General features: G+C 51.0%; 1 protein-coding gene across 2 annotated transcripts in view; it reads left to right on the top strand.

Annotated features, from left to right (window-relative positions):
* LOC129858532 (iron-sulfur clusters transporter ABCB7, mitochondrial-like) overlaps positions 1-16,335 on the top strand; it is a 147,447-nt gene that overhangs the window by 87,504 nt on the left and 43,608 nt on the right. For both annotated transcript variants that reach the window (XR_008760056.1, XM_055927836.1), the window contains exons 12-13: positions 1,464-1,593; positions 1,820-1,991. Coding sequence is in view for 1 of the 2 variants with exons in the window: in XM_055927836.1 (XP_055783811.1) it covers positions 1,464-1,593; positions 1,820-1,991 (302 nt within the window). In the remaining variant the exon portion in view is untranslated. The remainder of the gene's footprint in view (positions 1-1,463; positions 1,594-1,819; positions 1,992-16,335) is intronic.

The raw sequence follows: 16,335 nt of genomic DNA, 5'->3' as shown, positions 1-16,335 counted from the left end.
ATAATGGTTCTGTGTTTCAGGAAGAGCACCACAGTAATAATGGTTCTGTGTTTCAGGAAGAGCACCACAGTAATAATGGCTCTGTGTTTCAGGAAGAGCACCACAGTAATAATGGTTCTGTTTCAGGAAGAGCACCACAGTAATAATGGTTCTACATTCAGGAAGAGCACCACAGTAATAATGGTTCTGTGTTTCAGGAAGAGCACCACAGTAATAATGGTTCTACATTCAGGAAGAGCACCACAGTAATAATGGTTCTGTGTTTCAGGAAGAGCACCACAGTAATAATGGCTCTGTGTTTCAGGAAGAGCACCACAGTAATAATGGTTCTGTGTTTCAGGAAGAGCACCACAGTAATAATGGTTCTGTGTTTCAGGAAGAGCACCACAGTAATAATGGTTCTGTGTTTCAGGAAGAGCACCACAGTAATAATGGTTCTGTGTTTCAGGAAGAGCACCACAGTAATAATGGTTCTGTGTTTCAGGAAGAGCACCACAGTAATAATGGTTCTGTGTTTCAGGAAGAGCACCACAGTAATAATGGTTCTGTTTCAGGAAGAGCACCACAGTAATAATGGTTCTGTTTCAGGAAGAGCACCACAGTAATAATGGCTCTGTGTTGTTTCAGGAAGAGCACCACAGTAATAATGGTTCTGTGTTTCAGGAAGAGCACCACAGTAATAATGGTTCTGTCTTGTTTCAGGAAGAGCACCACAGTAATAATGGCTCTGTGTTTCAGGAAGAGCACCACAGTAATAATGGCTCTGTGTTTCAGGAAGAGCACCACAGTAATAATGGCTCTGTGTTTCAGGAAGAGCACCACAGTAATAATGGTTCTGTGTTTCAGGAAGAGCACCACAGTAATAATGGTTCTGTGTTTCAGGAAGAGCACCACAGTAATAATGGCTCTGTGTTTCAGGAAGAGCACCACAGTAATAATGGTTCTGTTTCAGGAAGAGCACCACAGTAATAATGGTTCTGTTTCAGGAAGAGCACCACAGTAATAATGGTTCTGTGTTTCAGGAAGAGCACCACAGTAATAATGGTTCTGTCTTGTTTCAGGAAGAGCACCACAGTAATAATGGTTCTGTGTTTCAGGAAGAGCACCACAGTAATAATGGTTCTGTCTTGTTTCAGGAAGAGCACCACAGTAATAATGGCTCTGTGTTTCAGGAAGAGCACCACAGTAATAATGGTTCTGTGTTTCAGGAAGAGCACCACAGTAATAATGGTTCTGTGTTTCAGGAAGAGCACCACAGTAATAATGGTTCTGTGTTTCAGGAAGAGCACCACAGTAATAATGGTTCTGTCTTGTTTCAGGAAGAGCACCACAGTAATAATGGCTCTGTGTTTCAGGAAGAGCACCACAGTAATAATGGCTCTGTGTTTCAGGAAGAGCACCACAGTAATAATGGTTCTGTGTTTCAGGAAGAGCACCACAGTAATAATGGCTCTGTGTTTCAGGAAGAGCACCATCGTGCGTATGCTGTTCCGGTTTTACGAGCCCCAGAAGGGAAACATCTACATCGCTGGACAGAACATCAGAGACGTTGGACTGGACAGTCTGCGCCGGGCCGTAGGGGTGGTACCACAGGTAAAACTAACTTGATTTGGTGAACTTATTGATCCTGTATTAAGTTGAATTGGACAACAATAATCTCCCACAACAAGGGAGCAGATGTTGAACAGTTTTTCTTTGTTCAGTGTGTTTCATCACTTCATTTTGTCCTCCTGATGTTTCCTCTCAAGTGGAGCTGAAGGTATTGACTGTACTGTTTCCTCTTCTCGCTCTGTCGCTCACTTTACCCCTTCCTTCCCAGGATGCAGTGCTCTTCCACAACACCATCTTCTACAACCTTCAGTACGGGAACATCAACGCCACGCCAGAGGAGGTGTACCAGGTGGCACGGCTGGCAGGGATCCACGACGCCATCCTCAGGATGCCCCACGGATACGAGACTCAGGTCGGGGAGAGGGGACTCAAACTGTCAGGTAGGGACGGGAGACATGCTTGGCACTGCTGTGTTTGGACAGGTAACATGGTATTAGACTGCTTGTAAAGCCGTAATAATCTTTAAAATGATTCAACTTTAACCTTGATAATGTTCCAAACACCATTCAAAGACAACGTATTACAGCCAGTGCTTTAGAGAGAACTAACTGTGTCAGTCTGGTATCTAGTGTTGTGAAGCTAGTTGTCTAGTGGAGAGGGACCAGGAGAGGGCTCCAGCCTGGTATCTAGTGTTGTGAAGCTAGTTGTCTAGTGGAGAGGGACCAGGAGAGGGCTCCAGCCTGGTATCTAGTGTTGTGAAGCTAGTTGTCTAGTGGAGAGGGACCAGGAGAGGGCTCCAGCCTGGTATCTAGTGTTGTGAAGCTAGTTGTCTAGTGGAGAGGGACCAGGAGAGGGCTCCAGCCTGGTATCTAGTGTTGTGAAGCTAGTTGTCTAGTGGAGAGGGACCAGGAGAGGGCTCCAGTCTGGTATCTAGTGTTGTGAAGCTAGTTGTCTAGTGGAGAGGGACCAGGAGAGGGCTCCAGCCTGGTATCTAGTGTTGTGAAGCTAGTTGTCTAGTGGAGAGGGACCAGGAGAGGGCTCCAGTCTGGTATCTAGTGTTGTGAAGCTAGTTGTCTAGTGGAGAGGGCTCCAGTCTGGTGTCTAGTGTTGTGAAGCTAGTTGTCTAGTGGAGAGGGACCAGGAGAAGGCTCCAGCCTGGTATCTAGTGTTGTGAAGCTAGTTGTCTAGTGGAGAGGGACCAGGAGAGGGCTCCAGCCTGGTATCTAGTGTTGTGAAGCTAGTTGTCTAGTGGAGAGGGACCAGGAGAGGGCTCCAGCCTGGTATCTAGTGTTGTGAAGCTAGTTGTCTAGTGGAGAGGGACCAGGAGAGGGTTCCAGCCTGGTATCTAGTGTTGTGAAGCTAGTTGTCTAGTGGAGAGGGACCAGGAGAAGGCTCCAGCCTGGTATCTAGTGTTGTGAAGCTAGTTGTCTAGTGGAGAGGGACCAGGAGAGGGCTCCAGCCTGGTATCTAGTGTTGTGAAGCTAGTTGTCTAGTGGAGAGGGACCAGGAGAGGGCTCCAGCCTGGTATCTAGTGTTGTGAAGCTAGTTGTCTAGTGGAGAGGGACCGGGAGAGGGCTCCAGCCTGGTATCTAGTGTTGTGAAGCTAGTTGTCTAGTGGAGAGGGACCGGGAGAGGGCTCCAGCCTGGTATCTAGTGTTGTGAAGCTAGTTGTCTAGTGGAGAGGGACCGGGAGAGGGCTCCAGCCTGGTATCTAGTGTTGTGAAGCTAGTTGTCTAGTGGAGAGGGACCGGGAGAAGGCTCCAGCCTGGTATCTAGTGTTGTGAAGCTAGTTGTCTAGTGGAGAGGGACCAGGAGAGGGCTCCAGCCTGGTATCTAGTGTTGTGAAGCTAGTTGTCTAGTGGAGAGGGACCAGGAGAGGGTTCCAGCCTGGTATCTAGTGTTGTGAAGCTAGTTGTCTAGTGGAGAGGGACCAGGAGAGGGCTCCAGCCTGGTATCTAGTGTTGTGAAGCTAGTTGTCTAGTGGAGAGGGACCAGGAGAGGGCTCCAGTCTGGTATCTAGTGTTGTGAAGCTAGTTGTCTAGTGGAGAGGGACCAGGAGAGGGCTCCAGCCTGGTATCTAGTGTTGTGAAGCTAGTTGTCTAGTGGAGAGGGCTCCAGTCTGGTATCTAGTGTTGTGAAGCTAGTTGTCTAGTGGAGAGGGACCAGGAGAGGGCTCCAGCCTGGTATCTAGTGTTGTGGAGAGGGACCAGGAGAGGGCTCCAGTCTGGTATCTAGTGTTGTGAAGCTAGTTGTCTAGTGGAGAGGGACCAGGAGAGGGCTCCAGTCTGGTATCTAGTGTTGTGAAGCTAGTTGTCTAGTGGAGAGGGACCGGGAGAGGGCTCCAGCCTGGTATCTAGTGTTGTGAAGCTAGTTGTCTAGTGGAGAGGGACCAGGAGAGGGCTCCAGCCTGGTATCTAGTGTTGTGAAGCTAGTTGTCTAGTGGAGAGGGACCAGGAGAGGGCTCCAGTCTGGTATCTAGTGTTGTGAAGCTAGTTGTCTAGTGGAGAGGGCTCCAGCCTGGCATCTAGTGTTGTAAAGCTAGTTGTCTAGTGGAGAGGGACCAGGAGAAGGCTCCAGCCTGGTATCTAGTGTTGTGAAGCTAGTTGTCTAGTGGAGAGGGACCAGGAGAGGGCTCCAGTCTGGTATCTAGTGTTGTGAAGCTAGTTGTCTAGTGGAGAGGGACCAGGAGAGGGCTCCAGCCTGGTATCTAGTGTTGTGAAGCTAGTTGTCTAGTGGAGAGGGACCAGGAGAGGGCTCCAGTCTGGTATCTAGTGTTGTGAAGCTAGTTGTCTAGTGGAGAGGGACCAGGAGAGGGCTCCAGCCTGGTATCTAGTGTTGTGAAGCTAGTTGTCTAGTGGAGAGGGACCAGGAGAGGGCTCCAGTCTGGTATCTAGTGTTGTGAAGCTAGTTGTCTAGTGGAGAGGGACCAGGAGAAGGCTCCAGTCTGGTATCTAGTGTTGTGAAGCTAGTTGTCTAGTGGAGAGGGACAAGGAGAGGGCTCCAGTCTGGTATCTAGTGTTGTGAAGCTAGTTGTCTAGTGGAGAGGGCTCCAGCCTGGTATCTAGTGTTGTGAAGCTAGTTGTCTAGTGGAAAGGGACCAGGAGAGGCTCCAGTCTGGTATCTAGTGTTGTGAAGCTAGTTGTCTAGTGGAGAGGGACCAGGAGAGGGCTCCAGCCTCCTATCTAGTGTTGTGAAGCTAGTTGTCTAGTGGAGAGGGACCAGGAGAGGGCTCCAGCCTGGTATCTAGTGTTGTGAAGCTAGTTGTCTAGTGGAGAGGGACCAGGAGAGGGCTCCAGTCTGGTATCTAGTGTTGTGAAGCTAGTTGTCTAGTGGAGAGGGACCAGGAGAGGGCTCCAGTCTGGTATCTAGTGTTGTGAAGCTAGTTGTCTAGTGGAGAGGGACCAGGAGAGGGCTCCAGTCTGGTATCTAGTGTTGTGAAGCTAGTTGTCTAGTGGAGAGGGACCAGGAGAGGGCTCCAGCCTGGTATCTAGTGTTGTGAAGCTAGTTGTCTAGTGGAGAGGGACCAGGAGAGGGCTCCAGCCTGGTATCTAGTGTTGTGAAGCTAGTTGTCTAGTGGAGAGGGACCAGGAGAGGGCTCCAGCCTGGTATCTAGTGTTGTGAAGCTAGTTGTCTAGTGGAGAGGGCTCCAGCCTGGTATCTAGTGTTGTGAAGCTAGTTGTCTAGTGGAGAGGGACCAGGAGAGGGCTCCAGTCTGGTATCTAGTGTTGTGAAGCTAGTTGTCTAGTGGAGAGGGCTCCAGTCTGGTATCTAGTGTTGTGAAGCTAGTTGTCTAGTGGAGAGGGACATGGAGAAGGCTCCAGCCTGGTATCTAGTGTTGTGAAGCTAGTTGTCTAGTGGAGAGGGGCCAGGAGAGGGCTCCAGCCTGGTATCTAGTGTTGTGAAGCTAGTTGTCTAGTGGAGAGGGACCAGGAGAGGGCTCAAGCCTGGTATCTAGTGTTGTGAAGCTAGTTGTCTAGTGGAGAGGGACCAGGAGAGGGCTCCAGTCTGGTATCTAGTGTTGTGAAGCTAGTTGTCTAGTGGAGAGGGACCAGGAGAGGGCTCCAGCCTGGTATCTAGTGTTGTGAAGCTAGTTGTCTAGTGGAGAGGGACCAGGAGAGGGCTCCAGTCTGGTATCTAGTGTTGTGAAGCTAGTTGTCTAGTGGAGAGGGACCAGGAGAGGGCTCCAGCCTGGTATCTAGTGTTGTGAAGCTAGTTGTCTAGTGGAGAGGGACCAGGAGAGGGCTCCAGCCTGTTATCTAGTGTTGTGAAGCTAGTTGTCTAGTGGAGAGGGACCAGGAGAAGGCTCCAGTCTGGTATCTAGTGTTGTGAAGCTAGTTGTCTAGTGGAGAGGGACCAGGAGAGGGCTCCAGTCTGGTATCTAGTGTTGTGAAGCTAGTTGTCTAGTGGAGAGGTCTCCAGTCTGGTATCTAGTGTTGTGAAGCTAGTTGTCTAGTGGAGAGGGACCAGGAGAAGGCTCCAGTCTGGTATCTAGTGTTGTGAAGCTAGTTGTCTAGTGGAGAGGGACCAGGAGAGGGCTCCAGCCTGGTATCTAGTGTTGTGAAGCTAGTTGTCTAGTGGAGAGGGACCAGGAGAGGGCTCCAGCCTGGTATCTAGTGTTGTGAAGCTAGTTGTCTAGTGGAGAGGGACCAGGAGAAGGCTCCAGTCTGGTATCTAGTGTTGTGAAGCTAGTTGTCTAGTGGAGAGGGACCAGGAGAGGGCTCCAGTCTGGTATCTAGTGTTGTGAAGCTAGTTGTCTAGTGGAGAGGTCTCCAGTCTGGTATCTAGTGTTGTGAAGCTAGTTGTCTAGTGGAGAGGGACCAGGAGAAGGCTCCAGTCTGGTATCTAGTGTTGTGAAGCTAGTTGTCTAGTGGAGAGGGACCAGGAGAGGGCTCCAGCCTGGTATCTAGTGTTGTGAAGCTAGTTGTCTAGTGGAGAGGGACCAGGAGAGGGCTCCAGCCTGGTATCTAGTGTTGTGAAGCTAGTTATCTAGTGGAGAGGACTCCAGTCTGGTATCTAGTGTTGTGAAGCTAGTTGTCTAGTGGAGAGGAGTCCAGTCTGGTGTCTAGTGTTGTGAAGCTAGTTGTCTAGTGGAGAGGACTCCAGCCTGGTATCTAGTGTTGTGAAGCTAGTTGTCTAGTGGAGAGGGACCAGGGGAGGGCTCCAGCCTGGTATCTAGTGTTCTGAAGCTAGTTGTCTAGTGGAGAGGGCTCCAGTCTGGTATCTAGTGTTGTGAAGCTAGTTGTCTAGTGGAGAGGGACCAGGAGAGGGCTCCAGTCTGGTATCTAGTGTTGTGAAGCTAGTTGTCTAGTGTAGAGGGCTCCAGTCTGGTATCTAGTGTTGTGAAGCTAGTTGTCTAGTGGAGAGGGACCAGGAGAAGGCTCCAGCCTGGTATCTCGTGTTGTGAAGCTAGTTGTCTAGTGGAGAGGGACCAGGAGAGGGCTCCAGCCTGGTATCTAGTGTTGTGAAGCTAGTTGTCTAGTGGAGAGGGACCAGGAGAGGGCTCCAGCCTGGTATCTCGTGTTGTGAAGCTAGTTGTCTAGTGGAGAGGGACCAGGAGAGGGCTCCAGTCTGGTATCAAGTGTTGTGAAGCTAGTTGTCTAGTGGAGAGGGACCAGGAGAGGGCTCCAGCCTGGTATCTAGTGTTGTGAAGCTAGTTGTCTAGTGGAGAGGGACCAGGAGAGGGCTCCAGTCTGGTATCTAGTGTTGTGAAGCTAGTTGTCTAGTGGAGAGGGACCAGGAGAGGGCTCCAGTCTGGTATCTAGTGTTGTGAAGCTAGTTGTCTAGTGGAGAGGGACCAGGAGAGGGCTCCAGCCTGGTATCTAGTGTTGTGAAGCTAGTTGTCTAGTGGAGAGGGACCAGGAGAGGGCTCCAGCCTGGTATCTAGTGTTGTGAAGCTAGTTGTCTAGTGGAGAGGGACCAGGAGAAGACTCCAGTCTGGTATCTAGTGTTGTGAAGCTAGTTGTCTAGTGGAGAGGGACCAGGAGAGGGCTCCAGTCTGGTATCTAGTGTTGTGAAGCTAGTTGTCTAGTGGAGAGGGCTCCAGTCTGGTATCTAGTGTTGTGAAGCTAGTTGTCTAGTGGAGAGGGACCAGGAGAAGGCTCCAGTCTGGTATCTAGTGTTGTGAAGCTAGTTGTCTAGTGGAGAGGGACCAGGAGAAGGCTCCAGTCTGGTATCTAGTGTTGTGAAGCTAGTTGTCTAGTGGAGAGGGACCAGGAGAGGGCTCCAGTCTGGTATCTAGTGTTGTGAAGCTAGTTGTCTAGTGGAGAGGGACCAGGAGAGGGCTCCAGCCTGGTATCTAGTGTTGTGAAGTAGTTGTCTAGTGGAGAGGGACCAGGAGAGGGCTCCAGCCTGGTATCTAGTGTTGTGAAGCTAGTTGTCTAGTGGAGAGGGACCAGGAGAGGGCTCCAGCCTGGTATCTAGTGTTGTGAAGCTAGTTGTCTAGTGGAGAGGGACCAGGAGAAGGCTCCAGTCTGGTATCTAGTGTTGTGAAGCTAGTTGTCTAGTGGAGAGGGACCAGGAGAGGGCTCCAGCCTGGTATCTAGTGTTGTGAAGCTAGTTGTCTAGTGAAGAGGGACCAGGAGAGGGCTCCAGCCTGGTATCTAGTGTTGTGAAGCTAGTTGTCTAGTGGAGAGGGACCAGGAGAGGGCTCCAGCCTGGTATCTAGTGTTGTGAAGCTAGTTGTCTAGTTGAGAGGGACCAGGAGAGGGCTCCAGTCTGGTATCTAGTGTTGTGAAGCTAGTTATCTAGTGGAGAGGGACCAGGAGAGGGCTCCAGCCTGGTATCTAGTGTTGTGAAGCTAGTTATCTAGTGGAGATGACTCCAGTCTGTTATCTAGTGTTGTGAAGCTAGTTGTCTAGTGGAGAGGACTCCAGTCTGGTATCTAGTGTTGTGAAGCTAGTTGTCTAGTGGAGAGGACTCCAGCCTGGTATCTAGTGTTGTGAAGCTAGTTGTCTAGTGGAGAGGGACCAGGAGAGGGCTCCAGCCTGGTATCTAGTGTTGTGAAGCTAGTTGTCTAGTGGAGAGGGACCAGGAGAGGGCTCCAGTCTGGTATCTAGTGTTGTGAAGCTAGTTGTCTAGTGGAGAGGGACCAGGAGAAGGCTCCAGCCTGGTATCTAGTGTTGTGAAGCTAGTTATCTAGTGGAGAGGGACCAGGAGAGGGCTCCAGCCTGGTATCTAGTGTTGTGAAGCTAGTTATCTAGTGGAGAGGACTCCAGTCTGGTATCTAGTGTTGTGAAGCTAGTTGTCTAGTGGAGAGGACTCCAGTCTGGTATCTAGTGTTGTGAAGCTAGTTGTCTAGTGGAGAGGACTCCAGCCTGGTATCTAGTGTTGTGAAGCTAGTTGTCTAGTGGAGAGGGACCAGGAGAGGGCTCCAGCCTGGTATCTAGTGTTGTGAAGCTAGTTGTCTAGTGGAGAGGGACCAGGAGAGGGCTCCAGTCTGGTATCTAGTGTTGTGAAGCTAGTTGTCTAGTGGAGAGGGACCAGGAGAAGGCTCCAGCCTGGTATCTAGTGTTGTGAAGCTAGTTGTCTAGTGGAGAGGGACCAGGAGAGGGCTCCAGTCTGGTATCTAGTGTTGTGAAGCTAGTTGTCTAGTGGAGAGGGCTCCAGTCTGGTATCTAGTGTTGTGAAGCTAGTTGTCTAGTGGAGAGGGACCAGGAAAGGGCTCCAGTCTGGTATCTAGTGTTGTGAAGCTAGTTGTCTAGTGGAGAGGGACCAGGAGAGGGCTCCAGTCTGGTATCTAGTGTTGTGAAGCTAGTTGTCTAGTGGAGAGGGACCAGGAGAGGGCTCCAGCCTGGTATCTAGTGTTGTGAAGCTAGTTGTCTAGTGGAGAGGGACCAGGAGAGGGCTCCAGTCTGGTATCTAGTGTTGTGAAGCTAGTTGTCTAGTGGAGAGGGACCAGGAGAGGGCTCCAGTCTGGTATCTAGTGTTGTGAAGCTAGTTGTCTAGTGGAGAGGGACCAGGAGAAGGCTCCAGTCTGGTATCTAGTGTTGTGAAGCTAGTTGTCTAGTGGAGAGGGACCAGGAGAGGGCTCCAGCCTGGTATCTAGTGTTGTGAAGCTAGTTGTCTAGTGGAGAGGGACCAGGAGAGGGCTCCAGTCTGGTATCTAGTGTTGTGAAGCTAGTTGTCTAGTGGAGAGGGACCAGGAGAGGGCTCCAGCCTGGTATCTAGTGTTGTGAAGCTAGTTGTCTAGTGGAGAGGGACCAGGAGAGGGCTCCAGTCTGGTATCTAGTGTTGTGAAGCTAGTTGTCTAGTGGAGAGGGACCAGGAGAGGGCTCCAGTCTGGAATCTAGTGTTGTGAAGCTAGTTGTCTAGTGGAGAGGGACCAGGAGAAGGCTCCAGCCTGGTATCTAGTGTTGTGAAGCTAGTTGTCTAGTGGAGAGGGACCAGGAGAAGGCTCCAGCCTGGTATCTAGTGTTGTGAAGCTAGTTGTCTAGTGGAGAGGGACCAGGAGAGGGCTCCAGTCTGGTATCTAGTGTTGTGAAGCTAGTTGTCTAGTGGAGAGGGCTCCAGTCTGGTATCTAGTGTTGTGAAGCTAGTTGTCTAGTGGAGAGGGACCAGGAGAGGGCTCCAGTCTGGTATCTAGTGTTGTGAAGCTAGTTGTCTAGTGGAGAGGGACCAGGAGAGGGCTCCAGCCTGGTATCTAGTGTTGTGAAGCTAGTTGTCTAGTGGAGAGGGACCAGGAGAGGGCTCCAGCCTGGTATCTAGTGTTGTGAAGCTAGTTGTCTAGTGGAGAGGGACCAGGAGAAGGCTCCAGTCTGGTATCTAGTGTTGTGAAGCTAGTTGTCTAGTGGAGAGGGACCAGGAGAGGGCTCCAGTCTGGTATCTAGTGTTGTGAAGCTAGTTATCTAGTGGAGAGGGCTCCAGTCTGGTATCTAGTGTTGTGAAGCTAGTTGTCTAGTGGAGAGGGACCAGGAGAAGGCTCCAGTCTGGTATCTAGTGTTGTGAAGCTAGTTGTCTAGTGGAGAGGGACCAGGAGAAGGCTCCAGTCTGGTATCTAGTGTTGTGAAGCTAGTTGTCTAGTGGAGAGGCACCAGGAGAGGGCTCCAGTCTGGTATCTAGTGTTGTGAAGCTAGTTGTCTAGTGGAGAGGGACCAGGAGAGGGCTCCAGCCTGGTATCTAGTGTTGTGAAGCTAGTTGTCTAGTGGAGAGGGACCAGGAGAGGGCTCCAGCCTGGTATCTAGTGTTGTGAAGCTAGTTGTCTAGTGGAGAGGGACCAGGAGAGGGCTCCAGCCTGGTATCTAGTGTTGTGAAGCTAGTTGTCTAGTGGAGAGGGACCAGGAGAGGGCTCCAGTCTGGTATCTAGTGTTGTGAAGCTAGTTGTCTAGTGGAGAGGGACCAGGAGAGGGCTCCAGCCTGGTATCTAGTGTTGTGAAGCTAGTTGTCTAGTGAAGAGGGACCAGGAGAGGGCTCCAGCCTGGTATCTAGTGTTGTGAAGCTAGTTGTCTAGTGGAGAGGGACCAGGAGAGGGCTCCAGCCTGGTATCTAGTGTTGTGAAGCTAGTTGTCTAGTTGAGAGGGACCAGGAGAGGGCTCCAGTCTGGTATCTAGTGTTGTGAAGCTAGTTATCTAGTGGAGAGGGACCAGGAGAGGGCTCCAGCCTGGTATCTAGTGTTGTGAAGCTAGTTATCTAGTGGAGAGGACTCCAGTCTGGTATCTAGTGTTGTGAAGCTAGTTGTCTAGTGGAGAGGACTCCAGTCTGGTATCTAGTGTTGTGAAGCTAGTTGTCTAGTGGAGAGGACTCCAGCCTGGTATCTAGTGTTGTGAAGCTAGTTGTCTAGTGGAGAGGGACCAGGAGAGGGCTCCAGCCTGGTATCTAGTGTTGTGAAGCTAGTTGTCTAGTGGAGAGGGACCAGGAGAGGGCTCCAGTCTGGTATCTAGTGTTGTGAAGCTAGTTGTCTAGTGGAGAGGGACCAGGAGAAGGCTCCAGCCTGGTATCTAGTGTTGTGAAGCTAGTTATCTAGTAGAGAGGGACCAGGAGAGGGCTCCAGCCTGGTATCTAGTGTTGTGAAGCTAGTTATCTAGTGGAGAGGACTCCAGTCTGGTATCTAGTGTTGTGAAGCTAGTTGTCTAGTGGAGAGGACTCCAGTCTGGTATCTAGTGTTGTGAAGCTAGTTGTCTAGTGGAGAGGACTCCAGCCTGGTATCTAGTGTTGTGAAGCTAGTTGTCTAGTGGAGAGGGACCAGGAGAGGGCTCCAGTCTGGTATCTAGTGTTGTGAAGCTAGTTGTCTAGTGGAGAGGGCTCCAGTCTGGTATCTAGTGTTGTGAAGCTAGTTGTCTAGTGGAGAGGGACCAGGAGAAGGCTCCAGTCTGGTATCTAGTGTTGTGAAGCTAGTTGTCTAGTGGAGAGGGACCAGGAGAAGGCTCCAGTCTGGTATCTAGTGTTGTGAAGCTAGTTGTCTAGTGGAGAGGGACCAGGAGAGGGCTCCAGTCTGGTATCTAGTGTTGTGAAGCTAGTTGTCTAGTGGAGAGGGACCAGGAGAGGGCTCCAGCCTGGTATCTAGTGTTGTGAAGCTAGTTGTCTAGTGGAGAGGGACCAGGAGAGGGCTCCAGCCTGGTATCTAGTGTTGTGAAGCTAGTTGTCTAGTGGAGAGGGACCAGGAGAGGGCTCCAGCCTGGTATCTAGTGTTGTGAAGCTAGTTGTCTAGTGGAGAGGGACCAGGAGAGGGCTCCAGTCTGGTATCTAGTGTTGTGAAGCTAGTTGTCTAGTGGAGAGGGACCAGGAGAGGGCTCCAGCCTGGTATCTAGTGTTGTGAAGCTAGTTGTCTAGTGAAGAGGGACCAGGAGAGGGCTCCAGCCTGGTATCTAGTGTTGTGAAGCTAGTTGTCTAGTGGAGAGGGACCAGGAGAGGGCTCCAGCCTGGTATCTAGTGTTGTGAAGCTAGTTGTCTAGTTGAGAGGGACCAGGAGAGGGCTCCAGTCTGGTATCTAGTGTTGTGAAGCTAGTTATCTAGTGGAGAGGGACCAGGAGAGGGCTCCAGCCTGGTATCTAGTGTTGTGAAGCTAGTTATCTAGTGGAGAGGACTCCAGTCTGGTATCTAGTGTTGTGAAGCTAGTTGTCTAGTGGAGAGGACTCCAGTCTGGTATCTAGTGTTGTGAAGCTAGTTGTCTAGTGGAGAGGACTCCAGCCTGGTATCTAGTGTTGTGAAGCTAGTTGTCTAGTGGAGAGGGACCAGGAGAGGGCTCCAGCCTGGTATCTAGTGTTGTGAAGCTAGTTGTCTAGTGGAGAGGGACCAGGAGAGGGCTCCAGTCTGGTATCTAGTGTTGTGAAGCTAGTTGTCTAGTGGAGAGGGACCAGGAGAAGGCTCCAGCCTGGTATCTAGTGTTGTGAAGCTAGTTATCTAGTAGAGAGGGACCAGGAGAGGGCTCCAGCCTGGTATCTAGTGTTGTGAAGCTAGTTATCTAGTGGAGAGGACTCCAGTCTGGTATCTAGTGTTGTGAAGCTAGTTGTCTAGTGGAGAGGACTCCAGTCTGGTATCTAGTGTTGTGAAGCTAGTTGTCTAGTGGAGAGGACTCCAGCCTGGTATCTAGTGTTGTGAAGCTAGTTGTCTAGTGGAGAGGGACCAGGAGAGGGCTCCAGCCTGGTATCTAGTGTTGTGAAGCTAGTTGTCTAGTGGAGAGGGACCAGGAGAGGGCTCCAGTCTGGTATCTAGTGTTGTGAAGCTAGTTGTCTAGTGGAGAGGGACCAGGAGAAGGCTCCAGCCTGGTATCTAGTGTTGTGAAGCTAGTTGTCTAGTGGAGAGGGACCAGGAGAGGGCTCCAGTCTGGTATCTAGTGTTGTGAAGCTAGTTGTCTAGTGGAGAGGGACCAGGAGAGGGCTCCAGCCTGGTATCTAGTGTTGTGAAGCTAGTTGTCTAGTGGAGAGGGACCAGGAGAGGGCTCCAGTCTGGTATCTAGTGTTGTGAAGCTAGTTGTCTAGTGGAGAGGGACCAGGAGAAGGGCTCCAGTCTGGTATCTAGTGTTGTGAAGCTAGTTGTCTAGTGGAGAGGGACCAGGAGAGGGCTCCAGTCTGGTATCTAGTGTTGTGAAGCTAGTTGTCTAGTGGAGAGGGACCAGGAGAGGGCTCCAGTCTGGTATCTAGTGTTGTGAAGCTAGTTGTCTAGTGGAGAGGGACCAGGAGAGGGCTCCAGCCTGGTATCTAGTGTTGTGAAGCTAGTTGTCTAGTGGAGAGGGACCAGGAGAGGGCTCCAGTCTGGTATCTAGTGTTGTGAAGCTAGTTGTCTAGTGGAGAGGGACCAGGAGAGGGCTCCAGTCTGGAATCTAGTGTTGTGAAGCTAGTTGTCTAGTGGAGAGGGACCAGGAGAAGGCTCCAGCCTGGTATCTAGTGTTGTGAAGCTAGTTGTCTAGTGGAGAGGGACCAGGAGAAGGCTCCAGCCTGGTATCTAGTGTTGTGAAGCTAGTTGTCTAGTGGAGAGGGACCGGGAGAGGGCTCCAGTCTGGTATCTAGTGTTGTGAAGCTAGTTGTCTAGTGGAGAGGGCTCCAGTCTGGTATCTAGTGTTGTGAAGCTAGTTGTCTAGTGGAGAGGGACCAGGAGAGGGCTCCAGTCTGGTATCTAGTGTTGTGAAGCTAGTTGTCTAGTGGAGAGGGACCAGGAGAGGGCTCCAGCCTGGTATCTAGTGTTGTGAAGCTAGTTGTCTAGTGGAGAGGGACCAGGAGAGGGCTCCAGCCTGGTATCTAGTGTTGTGAAGCTAGTTGTCTAGTGGAGAGGGACCAGGAGAAGGCTCCAGTCTGGTATCTAGTGTTGTGAAGCTAGTTGTCTAGTGGAGAGGGACCAGGAGAGGGCTCCAGTCTGGTATCTAGTGTTGTGAAGCTAGTTGTCTAGTGGAGAGGGCTCCAGTCTGGTATCTAGTGTTGTGAAGCTAGTTGTCTAGTGGAGAGGGACCAGGAGAAGGCTCCAGTCTGGTATCTAGTGTTGTGAACCTAGTTGTCTAGTGGAGAGGGACCAGGAGAAGGCTCCAGTCTGGTATCTAGTGTTGTGAAGCTAGTTGTCTAGTGGAGAGGGACCAGGAGAGGGCTCCAGTCTGGTATCTAGTGTTGTGAAGCTAGTTGTCTAGTGGAGAGGGACCAGGAGAGGGCTCCAGCCTGGTATCTAGTGTTGTGAAGCTAGTTGTCTAGTGAAGAGGGACCAGGAGAGGGCTCCAGCCTGGTATCTAGTGTTGTGAAGCTAGTTGTCTAGTGGAGAGGGACCAGGAGAGGGCTCCAGCCTGGTATCTAGTGTTGTGAAGCTAGTTGTCTAGTTGAGAGGGACCAGGAGAGGGCTCCAGTCTGGTATCTAGTGTTGTGAAGCTAGTTATCTAGTGGAGAGGGACCAGGAGAGGGCTCCAGCCTGGTATCTAGTGTTGTGAAGCTAGTTATCTAGTGGAGAGGACTCCAGTCTGGTATCTAGTGTTGTGAAGCTAGTTGTCTAGTGGAGAGGACTCCAGTCTGGTATCTAGTGTTGTGAAGCTAGTTGTCTAGTGGAGAGGACTCCAGCCTGGTATCTAGTGTTGTGAAGCTAGTTGTCTAGTGGAGAGGGACCAGGAGAGGGCTCCAGCCTGGTATCTAGTGTTGTGAAGCTAGTTGTCTAGTGGAGAGGGACCAGGAGAGGGCTCCAGTCTGGTATCTAGTGTTGTGAAGCTAGTTGTCTAGTGGAGAGGGACCAGGAGAAGGCTCCAGCCTGGTATCTAGTGTTGTGAAGCTAGTTATCTAGTAGAGAGGGACCAGGAGAGGGCTCCAGCCTGGTATCTAGTGTTGTGAAGCTAGTTATCTAGTGGAGAGGACTCCAGTCTGGTATCTAGTGTTGTGAAGCTAGTTGTCTAGTGGAGAGGACTCCAGTCTGGTATCTAGTGTTGTGAAGCTAGTTGTCTAGTGGAGAGGACTCCAGCCTGGTATCTAGTGTTGTGAAGCTAGTTGTCTAGTGGAGAGGGACCAGGAGAGGGCTCCAGCCTGGTATCTAGTGTTGTGAAGCTAGTTGTCTAGTGGAGAGGGCTCCAGTCTGGTATCTAGTGTTGTGAAGCTAGTTGTCTAGTGGAGAGGGACCAGGAGAGGGCTCCAGTCTGGTATCTAGTGTTGTGAAGCTAGTTGTCTAGTGGAGAGGGACCAGGAGAGGGCTCCAGTCTGGTATCTAGTGTTGTGAAGCTAGTTGTCTAGTGGAGAGGGACCAGGAGAGGGCTCCAGTCTGGTATCTAGTGTTGTGAAGCTAGTTGTCTAGTGGAGAGGGACCAGGAGAGGGCTCCAGCCTGGTATCTAGTGTTGTGAAGCTAGTTGTCTAGTGGAGAGGGACCAGGAGAGGGCTCCAGTCTGGTATCTAGTGTTGTGAAGCTAGTTGTCTAGTGGAGAGGGACCAGGAGAGGGCTCCAGCCTGGTATCTAGTGTTGTGAAGCTAGTTGTCTAGTGGAGAGGGACCAGGAGAGGGCTCCAGTCTGGTATCTAGTGTTGTGAAGCTAGTTGTCTAGTGGAGAGGGACCAGGAGAGGGCTCCAGTCTGGTATCTAGTGTTGTGAAGCTAGTTGTCTAGTGGAGAGGGACCAGGAGAAGGCTCCAGCCTGGTATCTAGTGTTGTGAAGCTAGTTGTCTAGTGGAGAGGGACCAGGAGAAGGCTCCAGCCTGGTATCTAGTGTTGTGAAGCTAGTTGTCTAGTGGAGAGGGACCAGGAGAGGGCTCCAGTCTGGTATCTAGTGTTGTGAAGCTAGTTGTCTAGTGGAGAGGGCTCCAGTCTGGTATCTAGTGTTGTGAAGCTAGTTGTCTAGTGGAGAGGGACCAGGAGAGGGCTCCAGTCTGGTATCTAGTGTTGTGAAGCTAGTTGTCTAGTG

The sequence above is a fragment of the Salvelinus fontinalis genome, chromosome 6, assembly GCF_029448725.1.
Source record: "Salvelinus fontinalis isolate EN_2023a chromosome 6, ASM2944872v1, whole genome shotgun sequence".
Taxonomy (NCBI): domain Eukaryota; kingdom Metazoa; phylum Chordata; class Actinopteri; order Salmoniformes; family Salmonidae; genus Salvelinus; species Salvelinus fontinalis.
Note: the sequence above shows the minus strand (reverse complement) of the source record. Positions and strands in the feature narration are given on the sequence as shown.